Raw genomic sequence first — 10278 nt, 5'->3', positions numbered from 1 at the left:
TTACAGAATATGGTGTAATATCTATTTTTATAAATAAGTATATGTATATATTTTTCATATGTTATCAAGTATTTTTGGTTTTTTAAATATGACATGGTAATTTTTGAAATAGTTTTTCGTAATGATGCACATACGAAAATTTCCGTTATTTATCAATTAATTTGAGCCCAAATACAAATTGCGATCCAAATTGACCCGATCCAACAAGATTCGGTTTGCGTCGATTTGGTTTCAAATAAGGTGTTGGCTTGATTTCAATGTTGCATTGGGCCTAAAATGGACCTAACCTGACCCACACCCAAGCCTATGTAAAAGTGTTGCTTTTAAACGAAAAAATTGAAATATTGGTTTTAAGAGGAAAAATAGGTATTTTCCCACAAAAATTATAAAAGGAATAAAATTGTAAAATATTGATATTCGATAATAAGGGATATTTTTCCCAAAAAAAAAAAAAATAATTAATTAAATTAAAAAATGAGATTTTTTCAATTATTTAATAAAATACAGGATTGTTGTCAACTTTGCCCATAACTCTTTTCTTATTTTGTGTTTAAAATTTCTAACTTATTATTTTTAAAATTATATATATTATTCTAAATTCTTTAGATATTTCTATTTTTTTAGGAATAGAATATGGAGTTTGTCATTTATTTCTTAGTGATTTCGAATAGAACAAATATTCAAATGTAAGAGAATTGATAGGTATTTTGATTTTTAATATCTTGATTGGATTCACTCGACAGAATCCTATTAAAATAGGCTTAGAAACAGAACTTCTTAATTTCTTAATACTCGTTCCAAGTTCAAAGTACCATTTGGACAAATAAGAATCCCCTTCGTTATATGATCTCTTCTTTATATAGATAGATATAGGATTTATGGGGCAATTACGTAGAAGTACATTATATGCTACAGCCCTTCCTATCAACTTTCTTGCTAATGCATCTAGAGTTTTTAGATGCAAGAGTAAATCAGAATAAATAATCATCGACAACATTGAAGAACGTGAGATTAAGATTCCAAAAAGTATAAATTAATTAGTCGTTGAGATCGAAAAAAATAAAAATGAAGCATAAGTATACCTCTCTATAAATAATTAGGTTTTATGAACATCCATTGTTATCTAATAAAGACATATTTTGGTGCAAGGATAAAAATAAACCGTTGACTCATTTTGAGCCATGGACGAACAATTTTTGATTGCTAGAATCTCAAATTTTAATAGAAAATCAAAGATTCGTGTTATTCAATTCGGACTATTATAGTTTAGACTCGAAATTTAAGAGTCGCTTCAAAAATCAAAACCCAATATGATCTCACAAAATTTGAATCGTATTGATCAATCGTCCTCAATCTACGCCCTTATCCTACCAACAAGAAATGAAATAATCGTGAGTGAGCCGCAAATAAAAATAATTTTAAGAGTTGGGTCAAAGATGAGGCAAATGATTGATGAGGTACAGTGCAATATGGACAAAAGGAAGATGCTGCTAAAGGATAAATTAGCAATGATTATGGTGGTGAATAATGTGAGACTCAATTGGCCTTTGTTTTGAAGTGTTCACTAGGGGCTGGAAAGGGTGACAATCTGCATTTTTCCCGTTTTAGGGAGGAGTAACGTAGACAAGATTTTTTTAATTTGATGCATAAAGTTTAACATAATATTACGTGTCATTCTATCGTTGGACAGTTTAAAACACAGTCAGCTTTTTCATTCAATCACTTTCCTCCGCATACAATTATTCAAGTTTTCTGTCAAAATCATCTGTCAAAATACAGTGAGTGGATCGCAATAAAAAGGTAGGAAGAAGATTGTCTGTTTTTTGGCTCATGAAATTCTTGCAAGACATAAATTGACAGTTGAAAACAAACAGCAATATGGTGTAACTGAAGGTTTTTTTCCAGTTAGTCTATCACGTTAATCTCGACATTATGCTTTCTTCTCTATTCTCCCCCAACCAACATACACACCCTCTCTCTAAAACACGCACACACAAATTGTCTAGAAAAAATTTGACCCCTTTACAATAAAGTTCAAAATAATAAAGTTTTAATGGGACAAAATAAAGTTGGTAATTTACTCATTGTTTTATTCTCTTTTAGCGATTGAAATTTACGAGAAATTCACGAGATTTCAATATTCATGTTCGTACAATCACTTGATCTAAAAGTTGAAGTTACTGTATCTCTTCGCGAGAGAACCCGGACTTGAAATAAAGATATAACTTATACTGGTTTATCAATAATGTGAAATGGGAAGTATCCTGAGGAGGGGCTCACTGTCCAAGATTGACAAAAGCTAAACATAATATTTTTGCAATGTTGAAGGACGAACCCCTTATGGAGTTACTGCTCTCTCCATCTCTACTCATTCAAATGTTTCCTTTGAAGCCACCACTTTTTCAGACACCAGCAGATCACAACATACTGCAACTAATTATTATGAGAAGAGAAAACCCTAGCTAGGCACAAGAAGCCTTGCCCAGCTACGGCTATGTTAAATTCATTGAATTTTACATACACATCTACATATAGATACACACACTGGTTATGGATATGGTGTCAGTGGCTGATCAAAGTCTGACGCTCAGTTACCAGACAGAGATAGCCAGAGACAGTGAGAAGAGTTTCTGGAGACTGAAACATATCAGAGATAAGCCATTAACTCCATTTAATAACGGTCCAAATTAATGAATCACTGATCCCAAAGAGATCGAAGTGAAATGGATGCAGAAGAAAGAATGAAACAAAATAAAAACCTTTTATTCCCTCAAAAGAATAAAAAGGTGGTCTAATTTATACTTCAATAGTTGAACTCCGTGATTAAAAAATATTGATTAGATACTTGTACTGAATTCAAGTTCAATACTTAAGAAATTCATCTTGAAAAATTACTATTTTCCCTCTCTAATATCCTCCTTAATTTGCGCCACAAAAGACAGAAGAACAGACTTATACAAAAGATAACATCTTGACTGAAACTGTAGAGTTACAAAATGGAAACCATGAGATGCCTATAACCTATACAGATATAGATTAATTCTAGGTAGATTTTCACTTCCATGGAAGTGAACTGTACTGATTCAAATTGCTCCATGATGCTTGAATTTCATTCCAGTTGCTGCTGTTTTCATTTGCATTGGCATTACCGTTGGGTGGGATTGGAGTAACTGGTGCATAAGAATTATCAAAAAACCACTCAGTTGATAAATTTACACTTGATTCCTCTTTTCTTGAACTGCCAAATCCACTAGCTTCTTTTTTTGCGATTTCCAGGTTCTGAAACAAAAGGGCTTCAGGTTTCTGAATCGGAGGTTCAAGATTTACAGATGAGGCACAGTTTTCCTTCCGAATCTCTTCCACAAAATGCATAGCCAATCTTTGTTGCTGCAATTTCCAGTGCAAATCTTGGTTGATAGAACTCAAGGACTCTATAGAAGTTTCAAGACTGCTGTGAACATTCAAAGAACCGCCGCCCATTTCTTGAAGCCTTAGAGTACCGGTTTCTCCATGTTTGAGTGAAGAAGATAAAGGAAAGTTGAACCCCAACCTTGGAGAACTTCCTGAAGGATCAAGACTGAAACAAGAGTTTGATGCAATTGCAGAAGTATAATTATTTGACATATTCCCAAAAGATGAAAACTGGTTAAAAAGACCAGTATTTGGATAGTTCAGCCTAGGGAAATTTAACCCTCCAAGCGGGAAATCCATGGCTGGTGAGATACCTTGAATGAATTCCAGTCCACCAATACCAGATGATCCAATGGAGTCCTTCGAATCCCCGGAAAGTCTAGAATTGAAAGCCTTCATTTTCTTGCTTTTCCGGCAGCCACCGCCTATGGGCACGTTGCGCAAAGCTCCTCCCCGAGTCCAGTACCTTCTACAAGTTTTGCAGAAATGCCTTGGCTGTGTCTGACTGTAATTGTTGTAGTAGCAAAACTTTGTGTTTGGTGAATCACATCTGGGGCACTTAAGAGCCGGTTCTTGCTGCTTTACTGCGGAGGTTTTCCGGCCTTTCAATCCGCTGATTTCATCTTTTCCGACCGACTTGGCCTTAAGGGTATTATTATCCTGTGACATCCTTGGATGACTAACCCTAATTCACAAGAATTTGCAAATAACTGTAATTATATAAAAGAGAAAACTAGATGGGGTAGTTCAATTTCCTTTTGAAGAGGCAAAGGCACTGAAAATTCATTAGTTTCATGCATGGGGTTGATAGAAATGAAAGGATGTTGATGGGATCTTGTGATCTTCAGCAAGAAGGAACAGCTTATAAGCTGAGTTTGGAGTTCAAGGAGCCTGTTTGGGAGTGATTTTGAGAATTGATTTTTTGATTGTTATGAGAAAAGTGAGATTCACCTGTGAGAGAAGAAGTCAAATATGACGGTTGGAATAATAAAATAACAATCAAAAAATCAATTTTTTGGGAGGAAAAATCGCTCCCAAACAGCCCTAGATCTAAGAGAATTAATAAATAGAGAAAGAGAGAGGGGACTGGGTATATATGTAGCCCTGTATAAAGTGAGGGAGGTATATATGAGACAAAAAGAAATTACCTGAAAAATAATAAATAAATGAAATGAAAGCTAAGAAAAAGAGAAGAGATGAGATCCACATGACACATGCCCTACTCTGTTCAATAAATTAGAGAAATTATGGTGCAATCCTCCAACTTATCACCTCTTACTATATTGGTCCCTGACGCTTCAATTTGTTGCACTAGTTTAAATTAATGGAGGGAGGTTCTTGAAATAAGTCTTTTGCTGCCCTATTGGACGTCGTTGTGAAGTTAATATGATATACATAAATAAAGTTAGTAGAAAAGAAAAAAACAAAAAAAATTACAATGACCTCAAAGCCCTTTGATTCCTTTTCCACAAAGTTTCACATTTTAAAGATATATTAAACAGAAAATATCCATTAGAAATAAAATTAAAAGCTTAAAAACTTGAATGTCTCAAATTATATGATAAGGACTAACTTGCTATTGAACCTCTAGTGCAACTGTCCCTAAAATAATAAATGTTTAGTTGAGTGTAATTGTTGTGTGAAATCTCAATGTAGTCTCACATGATTTGCAATAGTCAAATCATCAAAGATATATTTGCCAAAAGTATTAGGAAAAAACTAGATGATTCTATATATAAAATTTTATTTTTTCTTATTTAGCTCCCTAGAAGATCAGTTAGAAATTTGGAGGAAAATTTATTTTAAAGTTAGTAATTAATTTAATCACACATTTTATGAATTTACAGCTTTTTATTCACACCTTCCATAATTTTTCATCCAAATATACTAAAAATCATTTTATAGTAGATTTTGATGAAAGTTGATAAAATATATGATTGAAAATTTGATAAAAATTATAAATCTTATGAATATAAGATTGAAAATGAATTTAAATAAGATTTTTTTTTAAAAAAAGGGGCGAACATTGATTTGAATTTTTCACACAACACAAATCACATTAAGAGTAAGTCCGTGTTTGATGGCCATTATTTGGCAAAAACTTTGTTTTGAATATTAAATTTTGGAGAATGTGTAGTTAAAAAGTAGAAAAAACTTTTGAATGTACGTGCGAAATATTTTAGCCCATGTTTGACAACAATACTTTTCAAATTATTTCATATACTCAATTTCAATTACATATTTATACAATAAAATATTCTACATATAAATCTAAAATTTTACTTTACTTTATAACCATACATTCTTCTAAAAATCACTATTCCAACCTCTATTTTTGAAAAGTATGGTTGTCAAACTGTGACTTATTGTGTGAATATATAGTTAAAAATGAGTATATTAAATGAGGCTAAATATTAAGACTTGAGATTTCATCTTAAAAAGTCAACCTTGTTAAGTGGAATAACTCAAGACTTATAAGTTGGCCTATATTTTTATCATTATTCAATGTGAAATTTTTATCTCTTAACATATTAAGATTTGGAGTTCCATTTTAAAAAGTCAACCTTATTAAAAGGAGTAACCCAAGACCTTATAAGTTGGTCTATATTATCATCTTTATTTGATGTGGGATAATATCTCTTAACATGCTATTGTAAGATGGTAACTTGTTTGAGCAAACCAATCTTGAAATTTGTGTGCTCATTTTTTGAGTTTTAATTGGATTGAATAATTCGTTAGAAATTTATGAGCTGTAATATGATGTTAAGATTTAGGGCTCTATCTTAAAATGTCAATCTCATTAAAATGAGTAGTTTAAAACCTTATAAATTGATCTATATTATCATCTTTATTCATAGTAGAATAATATTCCTTAACATTGAAGAACATAAGACTCCAAACCCTATCCAGATTTCATCCCGTGTACTTCGAGTTGGGGTAGTTGGAATTCGCATGCAAGCATTCAACATCAACCCCAACATATATTCAGTGAGTAGGGATGGTGATTATCATTCATTAAAGGGTTGATGTGATGGGATAGAATGAAAGGTTACGCAAGTGCAATTATCAAAGAGTAGCAGAGGAATAGTAGTCAAGTAAAATAGCAGCAGCGACTAGGTTGGAGGTTCAGACAAGACTACGGGCCGACAACTGATGTGGGGTTCGCCAGGCCACTGCGCCTTTGTCTCTTCCTTCCTATGAAACGTCCCTTTTCACACTTTTAACCCCACAAATACAATTGTTTTGTCCCCCCTACCCCACCACATATATAAATGGTTCCATAAAGAAATTCACACGAGTAAAGACAAATGACTAAAGACCTCATCTCATTTTATCAATGGCACCTAATGATTTAATGGGAATTTGGATTTTTGCTGTCCTAAATAGAGTTGCATTCTGATAAATGGTCTAATTTAAAAATATTTAAGTAATTAGAGAATTATACTTTTTTTTTTTTTTTTTTTTTTTAAAAAAAATCACTTTTTCATGTGAGTAAGATTTCGTAATACATGGGGTTGATGTAAATATTTTAAAGACAAACACTATAGCTTCTAAGAGAAGATTTATGTGTGGAGAATGCAATTATCGTTTATGTATTAGTAAGGGAAAATTGCAGTCGAGATACCAAACATTTCGTTTATTAGCAGACTTTGCTCAAATCTTTAGTTTGTGTCACCCACGATATCAAATCTTTCAAAAACTCACAGTGGAAGTCCAAATGGACGGAAACTGTTAATTTGACCGTTAGTTGACCAAAAATGTCAAAGTTTGATCAATTTTGACCAAATTAAAAAGGGCAAAATGGTAACTATACAATTTTCTCACATTAAAGAATTAAAATATTAAATCAAAAAATAAAAATAAAAATAAAAAATCCTACAAGCTACAGTGATTCTAATTCAAACTCACACCTAACCTAAAACCACCACTACCGTCGTCCACCACCTCCACCACCATCACTACGATGACTGCCACCACCACCACCAAATCTACAGCCACCATCTTCACTACCAAATAGAACCCAAACGAAAAATCACATTCGAATCCAAAATTTCATCTCCCCATTCACTGCAATCGTTGCTGCTTCACTCCGAACTCAAACCCAAAATCCTCATTTTCAAACGCGGTTGATGGACCTTCGGCACGACCAGTGACGTCAAAGCTCAATTGCAGTGCCCCTTCGACAATCTCAGAGCTTAATTACATCGTTGTGAAAACTCGACTCCCATTCCCATTCCACAGCCAGCAGCATCGCCAGAGATCTGAGCAAAAGATAACAAAAAAATGGAACTCAACAATGATTCTTGGTGCTAAAGATGAGTATTCATGTATGAGATTTGAAGTAGAAAAATGGGCATAGCATTGTGCACACCGAATCTTCATCTCCTTCTCCTAATTTGATATTTTTCTCTTTAGGGCTCTTGATTAAACTTAGGTGTGGAAGACTATAGCAAGGTAGACAAATGTGGGTGGTGCTTCTGTGGATGGTTTGGTGGTGTGTGGTGGCTAAATGCGATCTGTGCCCAGAGTCGGTGGACTGTGTGGCTAGGGTTGGTGTTGTTATTGCTGAATGTGGTTAGGTGAGGTGAGAGAAGGTAGTGGGTTGAAAGAGATAAAGAATCTGTGGGTGTTGCTTGTGTGGATGGTTTGGTAGTGTGTGGTGGGTGGGTAGGGGGTGAATAGAGAAGAAGATGAATAGTATTTTTGTGTTTTGATTTAATTATTAATATATTGTAATTATTTTTATTTTTTGTTGAAAAATGTAAAGTTACCATTTTATCCTTTTAAAATTAGTCAAAATAATGGTCAATGTTAAATTTTTGATCAACTAACGGTCAAATTAACAGTTTCCGTCAATTTGGACTTCCATTGCGAGTTTTTGAAAGGTTTGGTATCGTGGGTGGCACAAACTAAAGGTTTAAGCAAAGTCTGCTAATAAACGAAAAGTTTGGTACCTCGGCTGCAATTTTCCCTATTAGTAATCGTGGGATATAAGGAAAAAATAATCTGATATCAACAAATGTGATTAGGATTTTGAACCAATGAAGAAAAAATTTTTGGTTTTACTTTCTTGGACAAAAATATGATGTGCATTTTGGAGCTTCAACTTTTTGCAACCAAATGTTATTGTTTCCCTAAGCTATGGTTTGAAATTTTGTTTATTGTTGCTTCCAACAATGTAATGGACTATGTGATGATATGCTTGTGTAGTTGCTACCATTTAAAGCTTCAATATGTTTGAAAACAATATTTATAAGGAAAATGATTATTGTGCACTACCATTTATAGATTCTTTTACAGATTGATGAGATGACAAAAAAAAAAAAAAATAGAGAAATTCCTTTTTTCTTTTTAATTGATTGGTGAAATTTTGACGTGATCAGATGTGGTCATATTATCTATTGACAAAGAAATCTATAGGTTGTGATATATATATGTAGTCCAATCGCTCCACATGAAAAATAAATGAACATACTTTTGACATGGTTATTCTTTTAAGATAAAATTCCAAATTTTGACCTAAGCACCAATATATTAATTTTTAATTTAAGAAATATTTTGAATCTGTCCCTACTTCTACAAGATAACATTGTTGAGTTTTAAGAATGAAAAAGACTTAAATATGTATCTCGTGATGCCCTAGGTTCCATAACACTTAAATTTTTTTTGTCCATCTTAATTTGGAAATAACTTTTTAAATTAATAATCCACTAAATGTATAAGATAATACATTATAAAAAGTTCATATAGATCCCACACAATAAATTAGCAATTTTATTAACATTGCACTTATAATTCGACCATGAGGCTTTCCTAAAATAAGACTCAATCATTATTTGTTTTTCTTTGTTAATGTGTAATCTATTTTTGGGAAAAGTAAGTAGATTCGTGTATTTTACTCTATCAAACAAATACGTAGAATTTTTAATTCATAAAATGATATTAATAAATTTTTACTTTTAGCATATCTTTTTAATTTATTGGACACAGTCTCAAGAGGAAAAAACAATTATAGTACCACTTTTTCGACACCTTGTTTTATGCTTAATTAGTACTATTTTTGTTGAAATTACCACCAATCAAGGAAATGGCTTAACTTGGTCCATTGATAAATTTTTTGCTGCATCCAATACGACATCACAGATGTTGGGAATCTACTTATACATGCACAGCGGAATTTAAAATATATTTCGATTCCCATCCAATAGATCTCATTGTGTTTGGTTAGGAATTGTGATAGGATTTTACCTTTTCCAGATCTGCAATCCTTTTGCTTTTCTTTTCGTTCCACAACTTTGATTCGCCACCACAGCTGTCCAATTGTCCAGCCTCCAACGGTGATCCACACAGAGAATTTGATTGCAGCCTCTAGGGTTTTCTCTTGTGCTAGCAAGAATAATGAAAACCTTAATGGACCTCAAACCCTAGTTATGTATTTATATAAACCCAAATAGGCTCGGCCCGGTCCGGTCCAATAATTAATTAATCCAATTAATTAAACCCGGTCCGTGAATTAATTAATCCAATTAATTAATTCGAAAATATAAATAACAAATCCAATTAATTAATTTATCCAACGATTGTTAAATTAATCAATTGGCAATTTGCAATCTTCCAATTCTCTTTTGTGTGTGACCCATTAGGTTCCCGACCACGATGCCTAACGACGTGAAATATTATTTTGATCTAATCAAAATTGATAAATTAAAACACCCCTTTTAATTTATCGTCAATTCACATTCGCCGTCCCTGATTGACATCTAGCAATGTGTCAGGGCAATACATGTGACGGGAAATGTCACGTGGTATGACAAAACCAAATTCGTTCGTTTACCGTGAAACTATAATCCCTTCGTCAATATGATC

At 32.9% G+C, this 10278-nt stretch overlaps 1 protein-coding gene across 1 annotated transcript; it reads right to left on the bottom strand.

Moving 5' to 3' along the window:
- Positions 1–2795: 2795 nt before the first annotated feature.
- On the bottom strand, positions 2796–4356 carry LOC111373468 (dof zinc finger protein DOF5.7-like). The gene has a single exon (XM_022996000.1). It carries the CDS (start codon positions 4078–4080, stop codon positions 3055–3057), a length of 1026 nt encoding a protein of 341 aa, XP_022851768.1. The 5' UTR covers positions 4081–4356; the 3' UTR covers positions 2796–3054.
- Positions 4357–10278: the final 5922 nt, after the last annotated feature.

This window comes from Olea europaea, unplaced genomic scaffold (assembly GCF_002742605.1).
Source record: "Olea europaea var. sylvestris unplaced genomic scaffold, O_europaea_v1 scaffold1135, whole genome shotgun sequence".
Lineage (NCBI taxonomy): Eukaryota > Viridiplantae > Streptophyta > Magnoliopsida > Lamiales > Oleaceae > Olea > Olea europaea.
This window is presented reverse-complemented; position numbering and strand designations above follow the sequence as displayed.